This window comes from Pyxicephalus adspersus, chromosome 4 (genome assembly GCF_032062135.1).
Source record: "Pyxicephalus adspersus chromosome 4, UCB_Pads_2.0, whole genome shotgun sequence".
In the NCBI taxonomy this organism is placed as follows: Eukaryota; Metazoa; Chordata; class Amphibia; order Anura; family Pyxicephalidae; genus Pyxicephalus; species Pyxicephalus adspersus.
Genome location: NC_092861.1, coordinates 99388199 through 99414510, shown reverse-complemented (window position 1 = coordinate 99414510; position 26312 = coordinate 99388199). Strand labels below are relative to the sequence as shown.

Genomic DNA, 26312 nt, shown 5'->3' with positions numbered 1-26312 from the left:
ATTGTAAATCCTGCCGTACTCCCGAGGTAATTTTCTCGGTAGCTTTCGCTAGCTCGGACTGCAAAAGGCCAGCCAAATTCAAATAAAGCCGATTTTCTGCATCTGGAAGCAAAGAGAGGGGAGGACATACTGGAGGGTCCTGGCTTAAAACTGAGAATCTGGAACCGTGATCAAACTGGTGAAGGCTATGATCAGGTGAAGCAGAATCCTCTCCCTGCATGCTGAATAGACAGGGAGCCACAGGAGAATGTCCTGGAGAGGGGGGTGAAGCAGTGATCTGAGGGCTCAGGGAATCCAGCATGTCACTGCTTTCCTCTGGAGCACTCTGGGGCAGGGATCTTTCTCCCCCCTTGTCCCCTCTAATTCCACTTGTACCTGACGGGGAGCCGCTTGCTCCCTTCATCTCCCCTGGGGCCTCACAGCCTCGTGGATCCGGAGCGGTCGCCATCTTGGGGGCTGGGCGCACAGGCTGAGACCGGGAAACACGGTCTTTCACCTTATTCCCGGCTTTCCGCATCACCGCAAATTGAAGAGCCGGGTGAGGAGAGAAGAAGGCTGCCTGCGAAGGACGTGGCTGCCGAGTCTGTCTGCAGCAGGGAGCCTCACTAGGAACCGAGGAGCGCCGAGCCGATCAGCAAGCAGCCAGCTTGGATGGGCGGCGCATGCGCACTCTCTTTTATGTTCTTTTGGATAGATACCAAGTGCTTAAATATCTATATCTTTGGGGGAGAAATACAGATTTTTTTATGGCTTTGGGGATATAAAGCAGTTTTATCAGTTTTTTTTATAAAGTTTTTTTTATCAGTTTTATTATTTATCTATGAAAAATACAGATATTTAAATATGATACCTCTTGCAAAAAACAGAAACATTTCTGTATTTGTGTAAAAAAAAAAAATACAGATATTGCATTCTGATACTACTTGCTATCTATCAAAAAAGCCATAAAAACTTCTGTATTTCTCTCCAAAAAACTACAGATATTTAATTATGATACCTCTTGCAATCTATCAAAAAAAAAAAAACAGTTCTGTATTTAGCTATAAAAAATACAGATATTTCATTCTTATCCTACTTGCTATCTATCAAAAAAGCCAGAAAAATGTCTGTATTTCTCTAAAAAAAATACAGATATTTAATTCTGATACCACTTGCTATCAAAAACGCCATAAAAATTTCTGTATTTCTCTCCAAAAAGTCTAATTAAAGAATTTTTTTTTACTTTGACAAAGCAAGCCAAGCAGCACAGTAAGGTTGTGATGCTAGCAAATCTATGTCAGGAGTGGTAAATGCAGGCACACCCTGGCCTTATATAGGCCAATGGCTGCCTGTGTGACATGCAGTGACAGACAGCCAATCGGCTGCCTGCCACACCAAATATGGAGGGGAGCATCCCTGCTGTTATTGGAGGGCCCTAGGCATTATGGGGGAGGTTCCCTAGGCATTGTGGGAGGGATGAATTTGGGGCGTCTAATTCAACAAAATTCGAGTCGGGTCGACCCGAATTCGAACAGTCATAATCGGGTCGAACATTAGCACAAACCGAATTCGAACAACAACACTAGTCTTCTCCTCCTCTTGTTTTATTGTTTGTATCTGTCTGTCTTTTTCAACCCCTATTTAATGTACAGCATGGTGTAATATGTTGGTGCTTTGTAAATACAGTTTGCTAATAATAATAATAATAATAATAATAATAATGCTTAGATTTCATCACAAATACAGGCCCAGTTAGTTGGTTAAAATGTTTGTGCATAAGAAGCAGAGCTTCAGTGCATAAAAAGCTAGTCTATGTTATTATGCAAACCTGATCCTAACAATTATTATTATTAATAATAATAATAATAATAATATACAGTATTTATAAAGTACCAATATTTTATGCAGCACTGACAATCCTTGATTTTCAAAACCTTTATTGATGAATAGTGTTGTAAATGGTTTAATATTATTATTATTATTACACAGTATTTGTGTAATCATATTACGCCATCATATTACGCAGCGTTGTACTAAGTCCATAGTCGTTTGCAGCACAATGAGGTCTTCTAGTCACTGTAAATCTTCAATTTACATTTTTAACTTAAGCTTCAGTTCTGGTGCTGCTTTGTTGTAAAATGATCCTTTCCAGTGAAGGTTGCTTGCATCTACATATTCACCTTTTCCCATTATCCTGTAAAAATAAAAACTTAGGGTGAGACTTGATTCTGTGTGACACGTACTTCATGCATGAAATGCTCTAATTTACTGTCCTAGATCTCTATTTCTGCTACAACTGATTGTTCTCATAAACTGGATTACACGTGACAGATTAGTGTATGCTCAAACTGAAATATTATTTGAAGTGGATTTTAATTAGCAGGATAATTGGATACAGAATACTTGCATTTCATACTGCTTTGTTTAAGGCTCAAATTTACAAAACTGAAAAGTAGGAAACGACCACTAACCTTATTTTCTAGAGTTTTCCACAAAGCCCAAACAAAACATTGTTAAATGTAAGTAAAAACGTAAACCAAATATTTAATATTGACAAATTCTCCAAGTACTGTGATGTTTCTAAATGAGACCCTCTGTGTGTAAACCTTAAAAATAAACGTCTCTTTTTTGCTATCTTTTGGCCTGTTAAACATATCAAAATTCTTTTTTTAATTCTGAATATGTTTATAAGCGCAAAAGCCCTGCCTTAATTCTGCAAGTTCTACTTTTAAAATGGTTTATCAAAAAGGTGATTATTGCGGAAAGGGTCAGGTGATGTCCTTTCTGCAAAAATCCCTCCTATCTGACTCAGTGCTCTGGTAAACATGAGCACATGCTCAGCTCAACTTTGGTTGCTAGGATACCCAGCAATCTCAGTTTCCTCTTTCTTTGACAGTAATGAATGAACTGCTGTGCGACTGTTTTGCAGAGATTTGCAATATTCTGTTTTTTTAATTTTGCCCTAACATTCATTTTAATGACTGGCACCAAGTTTTCATCAGGTAAATTTTACCAACAATTTTTGCCTTGTGACAGAACTGTCAACTATGCTCTCTTTTATGAAGAATGGTCTGTAAAGAATTAGTGCTTTACATTTTTTAATTGACAGTAAATTACTACATTCTGAATTTTTAATACAGTGATTTCTAGATCATTTAAAAATAACAGCGTTGTTGACATGTGGTAGAATGTTTAAAGCACCATCCAGCTGGAAAACAGCATCTTTTCCTAAAAACATCACTTTTTATGTATGATATAACAATGTAGCAATGAGCAGAATTGGCTGGCTTCTCATAAACTGTTTTGTTTAAAAAGATTCCTTTTGGAGGTGGCACTTCTTCCATTTAAAGCAAATGTCAGAAGACACAAAATCAAGCAACACTACAAGGAAGGCATGACCCTTCATATTGTCAGGGCTTTGTGATTGACACTGTCTTATTTGAGTGTGATTTATGGCTTTACACTTAGGATTTACATAGTAAGTCAGGTTGAAAAAAGACATAAGTCCATTAGTTCAACCACCCTATATATAAATACCCTATGGAAATTTGTTTAGTTGATCCAGAGAAGGCAAAACAAAAAACCCTGGGACAATTTGCTCCACAGGGGAAAAAATTCCTTTATGATTCCCTGAGGCAATCAGATGTTCCTTGGATTAACAGTCTCTGTTATCTTTACTTGAAAGCTTTAACCACCTAAGCGTTACACTGAGGTCTAGATTTCTGTACCAAAAGTGATCCACTGTTTTTCATGAAATTTTTTTTTAAATTGTAGACCTGTAACTTACAGAAATATGTCCGAACAGGGGTTCTAGTAGATAATATGAATATAAAAAATGTTCGGAACACAAGATGCCGGCCGGCGGAACACAAGATGCCGGCCGGCTTCTTACCGGTCCCGCTGTCACCCGACGAAGGCACCCGACGCTGGAGAGATCGGCGGACGATGATCGATGGAGGACGACGCTGGATGAGCTCAGGGGGACCAGGTAAGTACGGATGTACAAAATCTCGGGCTTAACCATCCTTGCAGTTTTTTTTTGCCCGAGCGAAGGTCGGGCTTAACTGCAAGGAGGTTAATACCCAGTTATCGTCTATGCTTTCAAAAAAGCATCTAGCTTTTTCTTAAAGCAATCTATACTAGTTGCTGAAATGACTTCCTGAGGGAGCCTATTCTACATTTTCACAGGCCTTACAGTGACGAATACCTTTTTCTTACCTGAAGCTTAAACTTCTTTTCCTCCAGAGGCAAAGAGTGCCCTCTTTTTCCATTTAACAATCTTAAAGTGAACAGCTAGAAAGAAAGTTTTCTATATGCACCATTTATATGTTTTTTTACAGGAAGATCATATCCCCTTTAAACGTCTCTTCTCAAGGGAGAATGGATACAGTTCAGCTAATCTCCACTCATAGCTGAGTTACTCCTTTCGTTTTATTAGTTTATTTCCCCTTCTCCAATTCCACAATGTCCTGTTTGTGAATTGGTGCCCAAAACTAGACTGCATATTTCAGATGTGGTCTGACCAATGCTTTGTTTAGGGGCAGGATTTTGTCTCAGTCTCTGCAGTCTATTCCTCTTTTATAACAAAAAAGTACTTAGCTAGCTTAAGATATTGCAGATTGGCATTGCATGCCAATTATTAAGTCAACGATCTACCAGAACCCCCAGATCCTTTTCTATTTCTGACTCCCCCAAATATATTCCCCCTAGACAGTATGAAGCATGCATGTTGTTGGCCCCCAGGTTCATAACTTTACATTTCTTAATATTAAATGGATTTTGCCACTTGGCTGCCAAATCAATCAAACAGTGCATCCAGGTCTGCTTGTAGATTATAGACATCCTGTATGGACTTATACATGGGCCACTAATGTTAGACCACTAACAATAGACCATTCAGAGCATGAATAATTATTCACTACTCTCTGGATGCGTTCTTTAAACCCCCTAGCGTTCTAATTCTGTCAGTTTTTTTATGCAAAATGTGATCCTAATTTTTTTGCATAGAAATTTTTGTTTTTATTGTGGGCCTGTAATTCTTAGGAATAACTCCCAGGTATGATTATATTATAATAAATAAATATAATTATCATAAGTTATAATATATTACATAAATATAAATAATATTTTAAAAAAAATGAAATAATAGACAACAATTAAATTTAAAATAAAATATAAAATTAAATATGTACTTTTATTTTTATTTTATGTTGTATAGTTTTTTTTTTTTACTGTAAAAACCATTTAAAAGCAGATTACATTGTATCCCCGAATACATCACCACTTGCATCACCCGGAAGATGTCACATCCTCCTGGGTGATGCGAGTGTGGATGTCCCGCCCGCCTCACCCTGACACTGCTGCTGCTCGGCATCTCCAGGGAGACTGACTTTCTGCATTGTGCATCGCATCTTCCAGGAGGTGCGAGCAGCAATAGCAAATTCCGAATTTACTACCCTGTTTCCCCGATTATAAGGCACTCTCTTATATTTTTTGAAATGCCAAAATATGCCCTGGGTCTTATTTTCAGGGGATGTCTTATTTTTCCATGAAGAAGACTACAGTACACATTTATTGTTGAAAGTCACTCATGATCACTACGCCCTGCAGCCAGCATCAGAGACACACACGCTGCAGCCAGCATCAGAGACACACACGCTGCAGCCAGCATAAAGGACACACACGCAGGATCAGATACCCGGAGCTGTCTTACAAACGGGTGAGTGTCTTATTTTAATTATTTTTTAAAAATGGTGGCTTACTTAATGGGGATGTCCTAAAATCGGGGAAACACGGTATTGCTGCATATCCTGCATTGTGCTTCACATCTCACTGCTGATGCGAGCAGCGGCGTGGCTGGGACCCGGGTGGTATTTGTAAGCAGATTACTCTGTATTCTGTATGATTTCAAATTTCCCGCCCAGCCACGCCCCACGACAGACCGGCGCCCTCGCATCACAGCGGGACCATCAGATTGCAGCTGGAGCACGGGGCAGAGGCAAGGGGGGCTTCTAAAGTTACCCCGAGTGTGACTTGGGATTATCGCTTTTTGCAAGTAAAATCCACCCCGAGTCACACTCGGGATTACCGCTATGGGGGGTTATGCCAGTTCTCTATCCATTTACAGATTTACTTTTCTAAACCTATTTAGGAATTATATTTTGACATGTTTGCCCTTAGGCACTGTGTTTTGTTCAGTTGACTTTTCATGGAAGCATAGAGGAAGAAAAGTTTGTTGGAATTTAAATACATTGTTAACTGACATAACATTCAGGTGTAGTTGCTTTCAAACGGAATCAAATCCTGTTTTTACAACAATTGTATTTACTTATGTGCACTTATGTGCAAAAAGTGGAAACAAGCACAAAACCTATTTCACTTACTTATTCTTATGAAAACCTCCTATGTATTTTGCTCCACTAGGAAATGTATAGGTACCAATCCCATGGAACATATTGTCAATGAATTCACCTTCGTAAACTGCTCCTGAAGGATGTGTAAGCTTCCCAAATCCATTCATCTGAGTTGAACACAACAAACACAAACTTGACATAACATTGTAAAATATTTACAAGCCAGATGCACAAAGAAGACAAAGAAGTGTGGGCAAAGAACAATGTCAGCTAATTAGTTCTGTCTGTCACTTTCCCTGGAGTATGGCTTATGATCTGCAGCAAAGAATGTCCCTCTGCAGTTTGAAGTTTTGCCAAATTCTTTCAATTTAGCAAATTAGGACACAGTTTAATCTATTTTCTCTTGTAGTTTCCAAACTCATCCCACATCTTTACATACGCAAAAATAGCTTCTCTAGTTTTACTTTTTGCGCACCTGTCATAAAATGTCATTAACCAGTGCATGTATATGTGGCAACTGAATCCAGACTGCATCATGTCCATATTAGTTTTGGGTCACTAGTAACTTCATGCTGGCACACTCTAGGCTGTCACATCAGTTCCAGCTGTACTTTGCAACCTATTTTTTAAAGTTGCAGTGTTGCAGTGTGACTGGTAAAGACATTAAAAAGTTCAGTTTAAAGTGCAGTTATCTGTGCATATATGGTTATATAATTTGACGATTGCTTTTATCTATCATTTTAATATCTCCATTCATATTTGTAAATGTTTTCTTGATTGCTAGTGATCTTGAGTAGTGATCTAAACACTTCAACATTTTCTTAAAAAATAAGCATTTTGAAGAGAAGCCATAACTTTAAAAGTTCTTACAAGCATCAACATGTCAATTCATGTTGAATTTGCAGCCCAAAGTCTATCCACTATTCAGAAAATGTATATATCACTGGAAAATAAAGTACAATTCAGAATAATTGTATTATACACATGCTGACATTTTCTGATTTCCTAGGTTCTACGTTTGTATTGTCAAAGGACAATAAAGAGGAGCTATACTCAAAAACTAGTCTTTCAATTATTAATCTATTCCTACTTACTTGGACTAAAATGGCACTGGCTGGGTCAGCTTGTATCCATGAAAAATATAATGATTTATGAAGTGTTTAGAAGTGGCAAGCTTGTGACTGGCAAGTTTACGTTTTCTTCTTCTTCTGACCTCCACCCACTCCCCCTCCCTCACTAGCTGGAGCCCTCTGCACAGAGCTCACAAGCTGCAAACAAGCAGAAAGCAGCTGCAGACTGAGCAGTCGCCCAGGAGTGACATAAGAGTCCCAGGCGAGGAAAGAAAAAAATCTGCATAACTTGGGCAGTGGGACTGGATTAAAAACACTCCCACCAAGGATGGCATTTCCCAGATTGCACTTCACTGCCTAGGCGATGGAGAGACCTGGGGTGTGGCTACAACTTGTTTTTCATGTTTAAAGGTCAAAGCAAGCTGAAAAAAAAAGTATTCAGATGATTATAACTTGAGCTTATGTTATCCATAAGCCAAAGTTCATTTTGTGAGTATAGGTACGCTTTAAGAATGGCAAATTACGTAAACAATGTATGTCCATTCCATAAACCTGATTGCTGTTACACTTGGGCCCCTTTTCTTTATGTATATTTGGGGATACCCATGTTGGTACAAAAATGTAAAGATAAACCCCAAGCATAAAACCCTCTAATCAATACAGAAAATAATAAATGAAAATCCTTATAAATAAAACTTTTTTTTTAAAATACCAGTACTGTTAAGTACCGTAATTTTACTTTGCCTACTCTAATTCCCCTGCAGAGTAAAACTAAAAAAAAGAATTGGAAGCATTTGGAGACAACCAGGTGTAGTGCAGTGTATGTATGCTTACAAGGAACATACAGAAAGGAGGAGAAATAGGAGATGCTAGAGCTTATTAGCATGCTTCTGATCCTTCATTGACCATTCACACACTGGGAGTAGGGAGGAGGAGACCTTGCATTACTTAACTGCAGTATATAAAAATACAGTTCCTAACCTGACATGGATGTTCTGCATGACTGTATTAATCTCTGAACTTGATAAACAGATATAAGAAAAATGTTGGCAACATTTCTCTGGCATATGCATTTCAGACAGGTTTTTTTTACTAATATGACATATTGGGCTGAATATAAATAACTGTACATTAGATATTGTTACCTTGCCATTTCTCCAGAATCCAGTATATGTAACACCATCTGGAGTGTTATTTACTCCCTTCCCATTTTTCTCAATTACTTCTGTTGTTGATTGTGTGCACTCACCTTCTGCAATAAAATGAAAACATGTATTATTACATCTTTCAATATAAGATCTACACTCATTTTCAAAATTAAGGTGAAGTTACTTGTATAATCAACTGGACCTTTTCTGATAAAGACTGACACTTATCGAAGTAACTGCCTTAGTTAGTTGAAAAGAGTCTAATTTGTCTGTCAAAGTTTTCATTTATTCTTGTTCACATATCCTGAATGCATAGTATTTTGTTAACAATGTAGAGCACTAGTATATTAAGCACAAAAAAAGGAATATGCCACTGATGTGATGTGGCTGACAATCCATCTTAGAGGGGCTTCTTCCATGTGTTAAATTTAGTCAACACAAGTATAGTGTAGCTTTCCAATAGTAGGTAGGTAGGTAATCAGACATAAACAAGTAAACCCAAGTCTAAAAAAAGAGAGACTTTACTTACTCTGGGCCTGATTTAACAAAGCTCTCCATGACCTGAGAAGTTAGGTTATATTGAGAGAACTTGGGTTGAAATGGAGCTGGTCCAAGAATAAAAACATTTGCCAACTAATAGCTAATAATTTTTAAGAAATCCATTCCAGGTTTACTGGATCACCCAGGTTCTTCCATGACAGTCTATCTTTACCAGTCTTGGAGAGCTTTATTAGATTAGGCCCCCTGTGTTACTATATCTACAACCAATAAAAAAAAAAAAGAGTCAAACCATCACTCTTCTATGCTAGCAGTTTGGTAAGATATATAGACCTACAAGTGGATGAACAATGAACAATGTTCAACCAATAATAATGCCGAAACGCCTGATATGTGCAGAAATGCCAGCAATGAGGTTCCAGCTAGACTTGCAATTATTATTATTTAGGCAGTGCTTTACAAAGTACATAGTCATATTACTAACTATCCCTCAAGGGGGGTTACAATTTAATGTCCCCACCATAGTCATATGTCATTAGTCATTGTCTAAAGACATTTTTAGGGGAAGCCCATTAACTTAACTGCATGTTTTTTGTATGTGAGAGGTATTCGGAGTGCCCAGAAGAAACCCAAGCAAACAGAGGGAGAACATACAAACTCCTTGCAGAAAGTGTATGAAGGTGTTTTACTACTTTGGATTAGATACAAAAATATGTTACTGGTATTGGGAAGCATAATGTAGTGCTTCTGGCATAGGCCTATGTTGGCTATGCAGAAATCTTGCTTGGGGTTGAGCAAGGTTTAAAATGGCTTTCACCCTTTTTAGATGTTGTAGACAGTTTATCTCATTTTTAATTTAAATAATGAAAGATGACATAGACTTCACGGCATCAGTGGGATTAGAATATGTCAATTAGCATTGTCATTGGTAAACTATCATGTTGTTAGACAATACAGTAAACATATACATTGTCACAACTTATGACACCATGGTGATTGGAATAGGGTTACTAATATAAATGCTTATAAATGTTTGGGTATTAATGCAGTTGTCCCTCTTTACAAAAATGTGTGTAAGCATGTACTGTGTGAGATTCTTAATTTTGTGTATATCAATCTATATGTAGGTGTGGAATGTTTATCAAAAACTAAGACAAGGCTCGCAGACAAACTGGCCTTTAGTCAAAAGTTTGCCTACTGGAGCTAGTCTGAAAGCACATGCAACTCTCCATAAAGATGGAGATTATCATGTAGATGTGGATTTAAATATATATGTGTTGAGTGGCTTCATCAAATAAATCATCAGTATCATCATTATTGGCTAAATATACAACTGAAAGTATTTTGTGTTCAATGAGTATTTTTTTTTGTTCAATTAAAATGCCTGTTCATCATGTCAGATATTTAGAGTGTGTTCTGTGCATCTATGTTATCTCAAGATGACTAATTAGACCTCCCAGTATTTATCTTAGACTACAGAACAGGTATTCTCTCAATCCATCTCAAAAGGCAGTATGGGTAAGAGACGGGAGTGGAGGGTTTGGTACCAGCAGTATCGTAAGAAAGAAGTGTGAAGATTGTGGAAGAATAGAGAACATGTATGTGCGAAAAATGATTGAAATGTACAATTTGAGGCAATATGTGTAGGAGATGACTACAAAGGGAATGATGACTGACTGTACGTTCAGAAAAGGATTGTGAAGAGCATGACAGTTATTGGTATACGCAGGAGAGTATTACAGAGGTTATGCACAATATGAAGTAACATTAAAAAAGAACAATACAAGTCAATTTCTTACCAAAAGTGTCTCCGTTAGGGAACACAAATGAAATGTGATGGACTTTTGGTGCTATTTATGAAAGAAAAAGTATTGTAAATTGAAATTTGTAGCAACCCTTTAGACAAAACATGAAACATGTAAGAAATATAAGCAGATAAAACATTTTAAGTTTTTGAATACTTTACATGAGAACATACCAAATCAAATCTTGGTTTATAGTTAATTATAGAGGGTAATTAGTAATATTTGAGATATGACTATAGTTTGAAAATAAACCTCTCATAATTAAGATCAGTATGTGCCTGTAAAACACATAAAAAACTGACAATTAAAATTGTACATGGGTAGAACAATAAAATGTACAGCACTGCGTAATATGTTGGCACTGTATAAATCCTGTTTAATATTAATAAAAATATTAATAATAATAAAAACCTTTACAATTCATCAATTTAGAATTACCATACATTCTAGTTTTATAATTATGCCTGTCACACTGGTCAGCATGAAAATACATTTTATGTATTAAGTAATTAATCTTTTGCATTCGTTTGTACGTTCATGTGTATATGGGCCAGTAAGTTTTCATTTTTTTTTTTTTTGTTACAGTTCAAGTTTAAATATTTTTCATTATTTTTTGTAAACTAAACTATATTGTTAACAAAGCTCAATGCACTGCCAGAGCTAACAAATCATGGATGGCCCTTGCTCAGTAAACTTAAGCTGCGTACACACTTCCAATTTTTATCGTTGGAAATGAACGACGAACGAACGACGAACGACCAATTGGCCAAAAATCGTTCGGAAAAAAAGTTACCAACGACACCGACGAACGAGGATAGTCGTTGGAAATGAACGACCGGACCGGCGGATCGGATTGGACGACGATCGTTGACCATCTATCGTGTATACGGTCGTTCAGTGATCGTCCATGGTCTGAGCATGCGCGGTGAACGAACGTTCGCTCACTTCCTGTGGTGCACGTCACTTCCTGTATCGTTCAAACGATCGCATCTATGGTGTGTACAATATCTTTGAACGATCGTGTCGTTATCTGTAGGTACAGGATCGGTGCCATACGATCGTTCGCAGATATCGTGCAGGATCGTTCGTCGTTCGTTTACCAACGATAAAAATTGGAAGTGTGTACGTAGCTTTACTCTTTACTCCTTAAAAGAGTTAAGGCTGTTCACTTAGCAAAGTGAATTATAACTACCAGGGGAATAATTCACTTAGCTTACTGAGTGTGATAAAAAACCTGTAGACTTCATTCATCTGTTTACATACATGATAAATGAATGTTGATTAACAGAATGAATTCCCAGGGACTGGCTACGGACCTGCTAGCTGGGGGATGCTTTGCCCCCTTAACATGTGCTTTTACAAGCAGCTAGTGTTTACCTCTAAAAATAAATGAGAGCTCTTGCTGCTAGGGATAGCAGGGTGTTAAGGGGCAAAACAGCTGCCAAGTAGCAGGTCCGTAGCTGTTCCATGTGAATTTCTCCTAATAAACCCTGTTGTAAACCCCCATGTTATGCCTATAAACAGAACCCTGTAATCCTCACAGTGATAGTAATAAAGTTAAATTAAAAAAATGTTTTAAAAATACTAAACATAATATAATATTATTATATAGTTTTTTTTTAAGATAGAGAAGACTGTAAAGTCTCCACTGTCAAAACTGCTTCTAACAACATGTCAGTATGAGCATTATCTAACCCGACCCCTAAAGACTGCGAACCTGGGAAAAGACTGAACAATGAGGAAAGCATCTACATCACAATGTGGGAAGGGTTATTTTATAATGCTCAAACTTTCTGTGCAGATTTGCAGATTAAGGCAAAAAACAAACAAACAAACAAAAAACCCCAGGGCCCAACTACTTTAGTTCTGTTTTTTTTTTATATGTTATAAAAAAAAAGATACAATTATTCTGGGACAATTATTTATGTTTGTTTTTTTATGTTTTCTTTTCAAAAAGAGTTATTTGATAAACATGACATACAAAATTACAACAATTCTAAATCCCCCTCTCCCATGTTTTGATTTTATCTTTGAACTTTCTATAAAGTTTTGTAGTACTGTTTACTTTCTCGTCACAATAACTGATATTAAGGCTTAGTCTACATGGACTGTTTCCTCAGTGTTTAACCTGAGGCTTTTAAAGCCCATGTCTGAAATCCCCATGCATTCCAATGGGCTAGTCTACACCAGGACGTTACCTTCAGGCACGTTTATGAGCTTTATCTTAAACGTTGCTTGCAGCGATTAAAAAATGAAAACGGAGGGTAAACACAGGAAAACGCCCAAAAACAAGGGAGAACACTTCAAAACTCTCCCATTTAACTCAATGGAGGCTTTTACAAGTGTTTTTAAGCTTTTTATGAAAGCTTCTATTGATAACAATGGGGGCTTTTAAAAGTGTTTTTAGCAGGACTTTGGAATCTAGAAGCCCCCTTTAATAAGGAGAGTACCAGATCTTCACCACTCCACCCTGGGGAATGGGTACAGGGGTACATAAAACCAGGGGTTAAAATATGTGTAAAAAAATTGGACGAGGCTTTAATGTTAACGTATTTCATTAAATGTGTGTGTGTTTGTGTAACTAAACTTTTTTTTTTTTTACGGGTTTCCCAATGACAGGATGATTTCCACGGCTGCATTCATGACATGGGCACAGCCATGGGACTCCTGACAGTGAGGGATCCCTGGGCACTAGAGATTAAATGAGGACAAGGCTCTTCATTCACCTCTAGTGCTTTGCAATTGGCTGAGCTTTTCCGTTTCTTAGCCATTCAGCACTAGACTTGAATGGGGAGACTTGTGCCCATTCATCTCTTGTGCTCTGTGATTGGCTGAGAAATAGGAAACCCTGATGACAGCTCAAGCATCATCAGCCGTGATGATTGCAGCTGTGGGAATCATCCTGTCATTGGGATAACCTGTAAAAAAAAAAAAAAAGTTTAATTACACAAACACACATGTTTATTAACCACCTAAGCGTTACACTGAGGTCTAGATTTCTGTACCAAAAGTGATCCACTGTTTTTCATGAAATTTTTTTTTAAATTGTAGACCTGTAACTTACAGAAATATGTCCGAACAGGGGTTCTAGTAGATAATATGAATATAAATGATCGATGGAGGACGACGCTGGATGAGCACAGGGGGACCAGGTAAGTATGGATGTACAAAATCTCGGGCTTAACCATCCTTGCAGTTTTTTTTTGCCCGAGCGAAGGTCGGGCTTAACTGCAAGGAGGTTAAAATAATTTAACATTAAAGCCTTGTCCAATTTTTTACACATATTTTAACCCTTTTGGGGAATGAGTAAGGGGTTTTATGTACCCCCGTACTCATTCCCTGAAAGAGTTAAAAGTTTATAAACTTTTAAACCCTTATGTAAAATCGCGGCAAACTGTGGTAAAACGCGTCATAAGCATTTATAAAAGTTTTTTAGTGTTTTAATGTCAAGCTTTAAAATGCTTGTAAAAGTGCATAAAACATATATAAACGTGGTAGGAAACTTTATATGCATTTTTAAAACTGTGCATGTAGACCCAGCCTTAATCCCTCTTAACTTGTTTGTATGTTTACCCTTCACCATGTATGTAATTGCCACATTAACTTCTAGTCTATATCGGCGTAGGTTACAATATATGTTCAGTATCTGTTTGAACTGTTTTGTTTTTTTTTTTTAACGTTTTATATTTTTTTCTATTATTGTATAGTACTCGTCCTTTATTTTCCCAAAACTCAATAAAAACTATTGAAATATAAAAAAAATTGCAACTACTAATATTTCATTATTTTATATATAAGGTCCCTTGATTTCAGAAAATATATTTTATTTTAGAATTTCATCTACATTTCCGGGTAAATAACTCATATTTCAGCAAGTGTGTGAAATGGGGGAGGGGGATTAAGGATTTAGTCAAGCGAAAAAGGGGATAAAATGCAAATTTATACGCTATACTGCATTAATGTGATGTACAATATTAAACATAGGAACAAATTAAAAATGAAAAACATACCAGCAGTGCCAATCTGTCCATTAAAAAAAAACAACACAAACCAAAAAAACTTACAGACACGAGACGAGCAACTAATGGTAAATCTCTTACCCCATTCTGCCTTGGCTGTCTCCATAATCTTGCAACAGCTGTCACACAAGCTTGCAAGGTTCCCTTGGCTACATACCATAACAAATTGCAGGAAGTGTCTCTAAGCATATTACGTGTAAAGTCACGTGAACGGACAGGAAATAGTCACATGGTGGAGCAAGGGTTGTGAGTAGATGTGTTGTACTTTCGTTGTATCTAATTACAAATTATGTTTATAATTATGTTTGTTTAAAGTATCAGCACTGATGGGACATTGCAGGGGAGTAACAGATGATTCGTATGTGAGCAATGTGGCTCTTATGTTGATAATGAAGCTGTAGGTCAGCCTGCAGTTTTATTGTGACAGTAGAATACACTGTGTTTGCTGACAGCATGTTTGTCATGTCGTGTTTACCTTTGAAAACGTTACATATTATACGGGGCTTTATGTGCTTTAGGGCAGATGTGACAGCAGTACCAACACAAAAAGCCCCATGTTTTAGGTTGTATTAGCAATGTAATGTCATAAAAAAATTTAAGCTGTGTGGTGTGGCAAAGCTTTGTAAATAATAGAATCTGATAGACAGAACTCATTTGACAGTTCTGATATGTGTTTCATTTAACTGTTTGCCTGGAATTTACATTAAACTATTTCCCCATTGGACCCCTTTTTTCAGTTTTCATACACACAATAAAGTGTGCATTAGGCTACATTCACAATAGCCTTGAGGTTGTGGTGCCTTTGCTGCTTCTTGGTGGACACCACATGTAGTTTCTGCTGGTGTTAGCTTTACAGCAGTGAGTGGTACTAGTACAGCTCACTACCTCTAGCTGTCAAATTTGCAAATGTTGGATCTTTAAGAACCAGCCTTGTTGTGTGAGTAGCTGAGTGTCTGGCAAGGTGCGGACTGTGGGAGCTGTAGAGAATTTACCTAAAACCCCCTAAACAATATTTTTATTTATTTAATTTTTTAATAATTTTAATTAATTTTTAATTTTAGGACCTATAGAGTAAAGAATTAAGCTTGTTCACTAATAGGGATACTAGAGAGTTTATACATCTGCCACGCCTAAAGTCAAATACCTATAAGGGGGGGGGGGGGGGGGAAGCAAGCTTTTTAGGGCAGTGTTTTAAAAAAAATGTAATTGTGTTTGTGTTCAAAATATGAAACTAATAAACTTTTATATTTTTTTTTTAACAGAGACCTATTGTACTAGACGTTTATTCTCTAGACAAAGTATTCCTGCTGATAATATACAAAGGGCTTACATATTAGGTGAACAGAAAAACAAATACATTCAAAATAGTATACTTAACAAATTCTAGTGTAATAAGTATTTAATAATCAATTATAGATATAATTTCCTCCATACATTTTTACAAGGGTAAATAATACATCAATACCTTTAAGGTAATATAAATATATGCATTAATCGTAGGTGTGCATGATAGAAAATACATATACTATTATTTAGTACTGAGTATAATCACATTGACATATGGTTTTCCAACTGTTACAATATACTTGTAAGTTTAAACATGGTTCTGTTTCAGGTCTTTCTAATAGTGTAGGGTATGAATTCAATAAAAATATAAAAAAAACTTACAGTAGTTGGTAAATTGAACCAATGTGGGTAATAAAATTAAGAATTTTAGAAGAGTGAAAGCAGTGGTGTATGTTGGCTGCGTTTGATGTTAAAAATCTGAAGGAAAGTAATACCCAGGTTATTGAATAATACTTTTTTGTGAGATGTTATAGATGAAATATTAGAAGTATATGATGATGTAAATTTAACTTACATGTTAGATCAACTTAGATGTTGATAAGAAGTTAATCCGTCCTAGAAAGGGAGTGTTTGGTTCCAAAGCTGGTCATGCCCAGACACTCCCCTGGGCGTGTTTGTACTACCCTTCGGCAACCTCACCTGATAATGTGGGAGAGAAACTCGCCTCCGATTCAGGTCCTGGACAGTGAGTATTCTGCTGTCCAAATGGGGGACGGAAGTGTTACAGGCAGGTGATTACCTGCATAGTCACATGGGTGGTGCCATAATGGGATAGGATGCTTCCCATCCCTCGTAGATTGTCTGAGAGAAGGGGAAAAGGAATTAATTCTGTATGCTGTAATTCGCAAGAGAAAGTATAGCTAATACATTGGTGGTAATAATAGTTAATATCATTTTGTGATGGAGATCAAGGAATTTTGAATTATATTGTACCTGAAATGGTGATTGAATGGGAATATGTTTACTTGTAATGAGATGTGACAAGAAAGAAATCATACATTTTTAGGGCTGATCATTATCCAATTGCTATATGTAGTATAATGTATTATCGTATATTGTGTTTGATGAACCATATCTCCTTTTATGACATTATCCAAAGATACATGATATATAGTATATAAAGAATATAACATAATGTGCATACAAAAAATTAGCTAATATAGATAAGGATCATACCAGAAAATATTAACCTAGAAGAGAAAAATATTAATACAGTTAGTTATTTGATAAATGATAACTGGCTTAAACTCAGCTCTATATATATATATATATATATATATATATATATTATACACACACGTGTGTATCTTTTTATGACAGAAAAATATGTATGTATTTATCATTAATGATTGTATCTTCATCCTCATGATTACATCACCATATATATATAATTATGTTCCTAATACAAATATACATGGTAATCAAAAATAATTATCTCATAATTACAATATCCTAAATAATTACATTATATATCTCCCCATAGTGGGTTCAAAATAATTCTTGTTTGACAAATGTACTGATTAAAGGGTTTACTATAAGGATATTGATTGTAAATCTTGTTTGAATCTACCGTATTTTTCGGACCATTAGACGCTCCGGACTATAGGACGCACCAGGTTTTCCGCACGGGAAAACAAGAAAAAAAAATTAATTTGATTTCCCCTGAGATCCAGCGTGCGGCACTTGTGCCCGCCCATGAAGGCGGCGCCGATCGGCATTCATCAAATCAATCGGTGCCGCCTTCGTGGGCGGGCACAAGTGCCGCACGCTGGGACACAGGGGAACACAATGGAGGAACACAGACACTGGCTGCTGTCAGCCTCTGTCTGTTTTCCTCCTGTGTTCCCCTGAGATCCAGCGTGCGGCACTTGTGCCCGCCCATGAAGGCGGCGCCGATCAGCATTCATCAAATCAATCGGCGCCGCCTTCGTGGGCGGGCACAAGTGCCGCACGCTGGGACACAGGGGAACACAATGGAGGAACACAGACACTGGCTGCTGTCAGCCTCTGTCTGTTTTCCTCCTGTGTTCCCCTGAGATCCAGCGTGCGGCACTTGTGCCCGCCCATGAAGGCGGCGCCGATCGGCATTCATCAAATCAATCGGCGCCGCCTTCGTGGGCGGGCACAAGTGCCGCACGCTGGAACACAGACAGAGGCAGAGATCGGCGCAGCCGGGGACCGGCGGGGACACAGGTAAGTAAAAAAATATGCCCCTGTACCTCTGCATTCGGACCATAAGACGCACCCTGATTCTCCCCCCACTTTAGGAGGAAAAAAAGTGCGTCTTATGGTCCGAAAAATACGGTAATTAATATGATAGGTTAAAACTAAGTGTCACAACAATTTGTACTTACATTATTAGAAGATTATATTGTGAAACTGGCACTGTTATAGGCATAGTTTATATAATAAGAACTTCTACAGAAAAGGTTTGTATGAAACCATCTCATTGAGGCCTGAAGGGGTTGTGGTGTTTGACAAACAAACACCCTTTGTAAAAGAATTTTGTTCAAATCGCCTCCTCTAGGATTCTGGAATAATCTTTCCTTTACCATAAAGGAGATACATTTGTTATTGAAGTTGTGTTGTACCAATATGATGATTTATTGGTGTAAGCAGCTTTCCAGTATTAATAGTTTAGATATGCTTATATATCCTCCTACGAAAGGCCCTTTTTGTCTTGCCTACATGTTGACTTCAACGATCACAGATAGTAGGATAAATAATGCCTGTGGACGAGCCATTATGTTGTGCTTTTCATTGCACATTATTTAGGAGTAATCTAGGTTGTTGATCCGTAATCCATGGGCACTGAGAGAATTTACCATATCTAAATGTCCCTGCCCCGTCTCTCTTGTTATCTTTATTTGTGTTGTCCAACAAATGGCTAGAGACCAATGAGTCCTTAGAGATGGGGCTTTCTTATAGGTGATACTAGGTTGGTTAATTAAAAATTTATAGGTATTGGGGTCACTTTTCAGTTTATGCCAGTGCTTATTGAGTAAGGGTAAAATTTCTTTATGACGTATGTTGTACATTGTAAATATACGTACTGGTTCAGTGGTTTGTTCCAGTTTTTTGGGAGTAAGTAATGTAGTACGGTCTAAAGTCTTTGCTCTCTGATAAACTTTACCAAGAATGTTTTTGCTATAGCCTTTTGAATGTAACCTCTCTTTTAAGGCTTTAGCTTCTTGTTCAAAATTCCTATTGTCTGTGCAATTTCTTTTGTGCCTAACGTATTGGCTCAATGGGATGCTTTTTTTAACTGATTCTGGATGCGCACTGGAAGCATGCAGAATAGTGTTTCCAGTGGTACTTTTTCTGTATAAGGTGATATTGATGTTACCATCCAGTGTGGTTCTAACATATGTATCAAGGAAAGGTACTTGCATATAGTCATATTGCATGGTGAATTTTAGGTTGTAAGTGTTATGTTGTAATTTGGCATAATTCTTCAAGGGACGGTATCGGTCCTGTCCAAATAATTGGGAATATCTTGGATATATCTCTTCCACACTAGTATATATTTACAGAACAACTGTATATTGGGGTTGGAGAGTAGATTTGTTTCCCAATCTCCGAAAAAATTGTTTGCATAGGATGGGGCACATCTAGTGCCCATAGCTATTCCTTGGCATTGCAGATAGAATTTGATCTTGAAGTTTAAAATATTTCTCGTAAGGATGTATTTTATTAGGGATACAATAAATTTGTCCTTGTTTTTAATGTAAAATTTGTTTAAATGTGTTCGGATAATTTCAGTCCCCCTCTGATAGGGGATGCTACAGTATAGTGCTACAACATCGATCGTTACTAATAAAGAGTCAGGTGGGATATGCAAGTTAAATATAAATTTGAGTAATTCGATAGTATCCTTGCGATATGAAGGAAGACTGTTGACTAATGGTCTCAGGTAGGTGTCTACCAGTTCGCTGCCGTTTGAGGCAATGCAACCTATTCCTGAAATAATAGGACGTCTTGTGGGATTGGACACATTTTTATGTACTTTAGATACTCAAGATAGTTGCGCATTTTTTGGTCTTTGGTACCTTGATTAAAGGCTATGTTAGTTAATGAATAGAATGAATTAATTATGTAAACAGAATACATAATGCTCTGATGAATTTCTTGACACCACTCCTTGTTATTGAGCATTTGATAACAAATATACTCGTATTCATAGTGAGGTTTGTCTAATACTACTATGTTTTAACCTTTATTAGCTGGTTTGATGACTATATCCCTTTGTTTTAGATTTTGCAATGCTGTCCAATGTTGGGGTGTTAGGTTTTGAAGAAATTGACTTTTTTTTGTTTTAATGCTTTTAATCTCTTGTGTCATGGGGTTAATGAAAGTAACAATGTGTGCATGTTGTGCTATTGATGGAAAAAAGGTTGACTTTTGTTTTCTATAGGGAATAGAGGTTGGCAAGGCCGGTTCTGTGGATCTGCTATGAGATGATGCTTCTAGATCACCATGTGGTTCATTCTCCTCTAGGAGTTGATAGAGTTTTAAATGTTTTAAAGTCTTGAATATTAAAGTTAGCAAAATCTAATGGTGGTACAAATTGACTTTGAGGGTGTTATTTGTCAACCATTAACTTCAGAGTTAAATTTCTTGCAAATAAATTTAGGTCTTTAACAAGTTCAAATTCATCTAGTTCTGATTGAGGACAGAATGGTAGACTAGTATATATTCTAGTGTGGAAGAGATATATTGATGATATTCTCATTATTTTGACAGGACTCATACCGTCCCTTAAGTAATTCTTTGCCAAATTACAACATAACACTTACAACCTACAATTCACCATGCAATATGACTATCACCAAGTACCTTTCCTTGATACGTATGTTAGAGCCACACTGGATGGTATAATCAACACCACTCTATACAGAAAAAGTACCGCTGGAAACACTATTCTGCACGCTTCCAGTGTGCATCCAGAATCACTTAAAAAAAAGCATCCCATCCAGCCAATACGTTAGGCTAAAAAAGAAATTGCACAGACTATGGGGATTTTGAACAAGAAGCTAAAGCCTTAAAAGAGAGGTTACTCTCAAGAGACTATAGCAAAAACATTCTTAGAAAAGCTTATCGGAGAGCAAAGACTTTGGACTGTACCACATTACTTACCCAAAAAAACCTGAAACAAACCACTGAACCAGTACGTATAATTACAACATAAAACAAACGTCATAAGGAAATTTTAACCTTACTCAATAAGCACTGGCATATACTGAAAAGTGACCCCAACACCTCTAAATTTTTAAATGACCGACCTGGTATCACCCACAAGAAAGCCCCATCTCTTAAGGACCCATTGGTCTCTAGCCATTTGTTGGACAACACAAATAAAGATAACAAGGCAGGGACATTTAGATGCAGTAAATGTTTTCAGTGCCCATGGAATATGGATCAACAACCTAGATTACTCCCAAATAATGTGCAATTAAAACCACAACAATATGTAGACTGCTGTTCCACAGGCATTATCCATCCTATTATCTGTTTTTGTGGAAGTTAATATGTAAACAGAGTTGCTGAGTCCCAGGAGAGCTTCAACTATGTTTCAGTGGTTTTAGGTTGCCAAGCCTGTTATATTCAAGAGTGTAGAGAAAAAGAAGAGAGAGAGCGGGCGTTTGATGGCAAGGTGCAGCAATATAGTTTTAATGTTTTGTGTTCGAAATGAGCTCTTAACCCACTGAAACACTATTGCTTAAACAGATTCTAAATTAGTTTAGTGGTATTACAAAATTATAGATAGTTACATTCAGTATATATAATACAATCGAAAGAATCAATCCTTATAAATCTCGAATTCTCCAATTCGTTTTGTCGTTAAGCTTCCTCAGGGGATTGCTTGAGATAACAGTCTGGTAGAATCATATATAGTCATTGGAAGGGTAGAGAAAGAGGAAGAGTAGAACAGGAACAATATACATAGTGTTACAACCCAATATTTGATTATCCAATAAAACATGTTTAAAGTAATTTTGCAATTACTTACAAATGTCAAATCACTATGTAAAGGTGAGAGTAAAAACATCTGTCATGTGTCACCGTCACTGTACCCCAAATTCGAGGGGAAGGGGGAAAAAAAAAAAAGGAGTTAAAAAGAAGAAAGTTGGAGTATGTAAAAAAAAAAAGGGTGTTAAATGAATTTAAGATAATAGTATTAATGTTTTAAATAACTTACAGGAATTTATGAGTGTACTAGTCCAAGAGTATCAGGAGGAGGAGATGTGATGGTCAAAATATCACCTATGTAGCAATAATTAAAAGTAGTTTTGTTTGTGAAAAGTCAAAATATATTGTTATAGAGGGTAAATTGCTTACATCAAGAAATAGAATTGAGGATTAAGAGCTTCAGAAGTATTGGAGAGGAGGTTTGTTCATGGAAACTGCTTGTATTGAGTAATACTGAGAAATGATCAGTATCAAAGAACTGTGGGAGAAATCAAAGTGGATTGCTTGTTAGGTATGCTTTATGAAAGTAGGTGCAAAAGCAGGGAAGTGAAAATGAGAAACAAAAGTAAACTACTTACTTCAGTAATCGTTAGTGATTCACCTTAGATGGTATGTATGTAGCAGTCAGATGTAGAAGATCTGAAGTAGTTTCTAGAGTGAAGAAATAAGTCCCAGCAGGGAGGCGTTTTTGGTACAAATGCTATTAAAATTAGTATAGAGGGCCATTAAATGGCGCACTTTTTAGAGAAACGGTGGTGTAAGTGAAGTAAGGCATGGGACGCCGACAACCAGGCCGAAGGGGTCTGGACAGGTCTGCGTCCTGTCCTTAAATGACTAACGTGTGTTGTGTAATAGGGAGGGAGATCTCACGAGATCACGCGCTCCAAACTGTTAGATGGCAAGATCTCGCTATACTACGCCATGCTAATTAAAAATGCTGTTGCTATGGTTCTAAGGCACTTCTGTCTTCTTTACAGCAGAGGGAAGGGGGGAGGCAATGAGCCCAGCGCAATGGGGTTCATTTTCCTGTCATGTCACCAAAGAGCACCTGGTCTGAATGGGATCAGCATAGGTGCCCCCGTCCCCCATAGGTTGGAAAAGGGAGAATTAAAGAGAGGATTGAAACTAGCTTATTTGAAATAAACACTTAGATGTTTTTGTCACCAATACTTACAGCTGTTCCTTAACACATTACAGTAATAGGTTCAAAATAGTGCAACATCAACGATGTCTATAATTCAAACAATATTCAACAAATGTTGATTTGTTCCCTCTCATATTCAATGACAGCATACAATAGTAAATAGTAATAGTGTATGTCAAATATGGGAGTAATAGCAGGGTATTAATAAGATAGTTTGTCAGTGAAAGGGTTTGAAAGAGGAAACATCATTTAGCCCGGGTGGTTGGGTAGCATTGAGTTGGAGGATCCACTTGGCTTCCAGCTGTAGGGGAATTTAAAAAATGTTTGCTGTAACCTCGAGCAGTTACTCTGTTCATAAGGGTATTTTGTCTCAATTTCAAAGTCAATATGAGTAGTACAATTTCTCTTAAGTCTTAAATATTGGCTGTAGGGAATACTATTCTTCAGTGGTCGAGAGTGGTCACTCTCGGCGTGAAGAATAGTTTTCCCTGCAGTGTCCTTACAATATAGAGTGGTTGAAAGGTTACCATCAGGTGCAATTCTAATAAATGTATCCAGGAAAGGAACTTCTGAATCACTAAGACATCGTAAATTATAGATTGTAGGTATTATCTTGTAGTAATTGAAAAAACTCTTCTAAGGCTTTTACAGAGGCAGTCCAAATCAGGATTATATCATCAATATATCTTTTCTAATTAAAGATATATTGGTGAAATACTTTTAATACTGGCTTTGAGAACAAGTTTTCTTTCCAGTCTCCCAAGAAAATGTTTGCATATGATGGGGCACATCTTGTCCCCATCGCAACTCCTTGTACTTGGCGGTAGTAATGATTTTTTAAGGTGAAAACATTTCTATCTAATATATATTCCATTCGTTGCATTATAAATTCGTAAAAAATTTGGTTTGGGTAGACCCTACAAATTTGCTTATGAAGAATGCGTAAACCCAGCTTGTGGGGTATACTTGACAGTGTTCTCCCCAGAAAATTTTTTTCAGCCGGGTGGGTAAAAAAGCCGGGTGGTAAAAAAAAGTGGGCGGGCTGGACACTGCAAATTTGGAGCTCCTAGTTACTTATGCCATAGGTATCCAGTAATCCCTGCTATTGTGTCAGTGTTCTACCTGCCCCCCATACTTTGTTCCAACTTTCTAATGCCTGGCTTGTTTGAATGTACAATTTTTTCCATTTTTTTGTAGTATACCCTAACAGTCCAGTGCTGTGTATTTTAATCCAACTCCCTAGAGGTCCATGTTTTAATAGTGTAATACCTTGTAGTAGTGTAATATTGTGATCAATGTGGCTTAACAAATTAGGCTTAGTTCACATTGGGAGTAAAAAATGCCCCTCCTGAGTGACTACTTTTTGGCAACTGCTGGGCATCTAGGATTGGTAACCAGTGATAACTGCTGGGCACCTGGGATTGGTAACCGGTGATAACTGCTGAGCACCTGGGATTGGTAACAGGCGGTAAGTGCTGGGCTTTTCAGGCCTAGCAGTTTTTCAAGCAGCATTGGTTCCTGGCAAGAGGAATGTGAGGGAAATGCAACCTTACTGCCCATGTGAATTCAGCCTAACCTCAGGTGTCACCTCCCAGCGCTATACCTAGGTAACACAGAGCATCATGCATGTGATCGCAGATGGGGGTAGGACAGACAACAGACAGGGTAGGACAAAAACTTCCTGTGAAATTTATCCACCCGCAGTATGATCGCTCTGTGTGTAAAGTCTGCTTGTCATGTTCTGCAGCCTAACAACTCATTGCGTTCAATCCTTTAGATCTCCTAAATTGTTGGTTGTAATTACCTAAAATTTTTAGGGTACACAGGGGACTCTCATAGCTATTGATAACCAACATTTCTTTTTTTAATTTCAAGAATTTCAAAATATGGGGATCATGAGTTTAAAAACTTGTGGAAATTGGAAGATTTGGGTTGCTGTTTTGTAAGAAAATGCACCTAGGAGCCCAAAATGGAAAATGCAAATTAAGGACCCCCTGGGCCACTTACATAGCAAGAAGCATTGGGGTGGCCCCCCTAAATATTTTAACTACCTTTCACCAAACTCTAACTGTAATACTAGGTTGCACTTTCTGCTTCCTTGAATCCCAATTTATGCTGTTCTTTGAATCCCAATTTATGCTGTTCTTTGAATCCCAATTTATCTGGAATGGGGAGGTGCAGGAAACTGAAAATGTAGGTGCAAGTGGAGAACAGATGTATAACCCCTAAAATTTCATTAGCACGGCATCATTAGAACATAAAAACTTCTGCTCATCAAATTGTCCAGTTCCCTACCTTGAATCCCAATTTCTCTAGAACAAAGAGGTGCAGATAAACAGAGTCATAGGTACAAGTGCAGGACACTTGTGGCTAACACCCCCCAAACTTTCAACCTCCAAGGCATCAATACATAAAGTCTGCCCATCAAAACACGCTGCCCTGGTACCCATGACTTACCCTACCAGTACCTAAACCCCAATTTCATTGATGGGCAGAGTTGTTTTTCTAATGATGCCATTGTGATAAAAGTTTGGGGGGTGTTATCCCCAGATGTTCCCCACACATTTTAGGTTTCCTATACCTCCCCATTCGAGAGAAATAGGGCTTCTAGTGTTAGAAATGGGCAGTGAAGTGTAACAGGGCAGTGCGTTTGCCATAGTAATGAAATTTTAGTGTGGGGGAGGTTATCGAAAATTGCCCCCCCCCCCCGCACGTATATTTTTGGCTTTGTACACCCCAACATTCTAGGGAAATTGGGGTTCAAAGAAGAGAAGCAGATGGAGTAACATAGTATGACAGTTATAGATTTGTGAGAGATAAGTATAAATTTAGGGGCCCTTCCCCAATGCTCCTTTCTTTGTTCTATGTAAGTGGTCTCGGGGGTCCTCAATTTGCATTTTTGATTTAGGACTCCCAGGCGCACTTGCTTTTAATACTGCAACTCCACAAGATTTTACAATTCTGATCCTCATATCATGA

At 37.5% G+C, this 26312-nt stretch overlaps 2 protein-coding genes across 4 annotated transcripts in view; one reads left to right on the top strand and one right to left on the bottom strand.

The window, feature by feature from the left end:
* Positions 1-1899: 1899 nt before the first annotated feature.
* Positions 1900-15084, bottom strand: MORN2 (MORN repeat containing 2). Of its 2 annotated transcripts, XM_072409135.1 has the most exons (5): positions 14954-15084; positions 10848-10898; positions 8548-8654; positions 6363-6499; positions 1900-2173 (listed from the first exon to the last, which is right to left on the bottom strand). In XM_072409135.1, the coding sequence occupies exons 1-5, from the start codon at positions 15030-15032 to the stop codon at positions 2071-2073; spliced, it is 477 nt and encodes a 158-aa protein (XP_072265236.1). In that variant the 5' UTR covers positions 15033-15084; the 3' UTR covers positions 1900-2070. The 2 variants fall into 2 exon arrangements, with proteins under 2 accessions (XP_072265236.1, XP_072265237.1); XM_072409136.1 differs by lacking the exon at positions 10848-10898 and having other exon boundaries at positions 14954-15078.
* The window catches only part of DHX57 (DExH-box helicase 57), a 112425-nt gene continuing 101196 nt past the window's right edge, over positions 15084-26312 (top strand). Inside the window, exon 1 of one of the 2 annotated variants that reach the window (XM_072409133.1) lies at positions 15084-15118. The gene's annotated coding sequence lies outside the window, so the exon portion shown is untranslated. Of the gene's footprint in view, positions 15119-16100; positions 16210-26312 lie in introns of those variants that run through there. The other variant, XM_072409132.1, reaches the window with a different exon arrangement.

What these genes read in the sequence shown, in the direction of transcription:
- MORN2 (XM_072409135.1), bottom strand. Translation starts at nt 15,032, where the DNA reads ATGGTATGTAGCCAAGGGAACCTTGCAAGCTTGTGTGACAGCTGTTGC. An exon ending in GACAGCCAAGGCAGAATGGG is followed by an intron (nt 10,899 to 14,953) that starts GTAAGAGATTTA and finishes TTTCATAAATAG; the next exon opens with CACCAAAAGTCCATCACATT. An exon ending in GGAGGTTTTCATAAGAATAA is followed by an intron (nt 2,174 to 6,362) that starts GTAAGTGAAATA and finishes TTATTTTTACAG; the next exon opens with GATAATGGGAAAAGGTGAAT.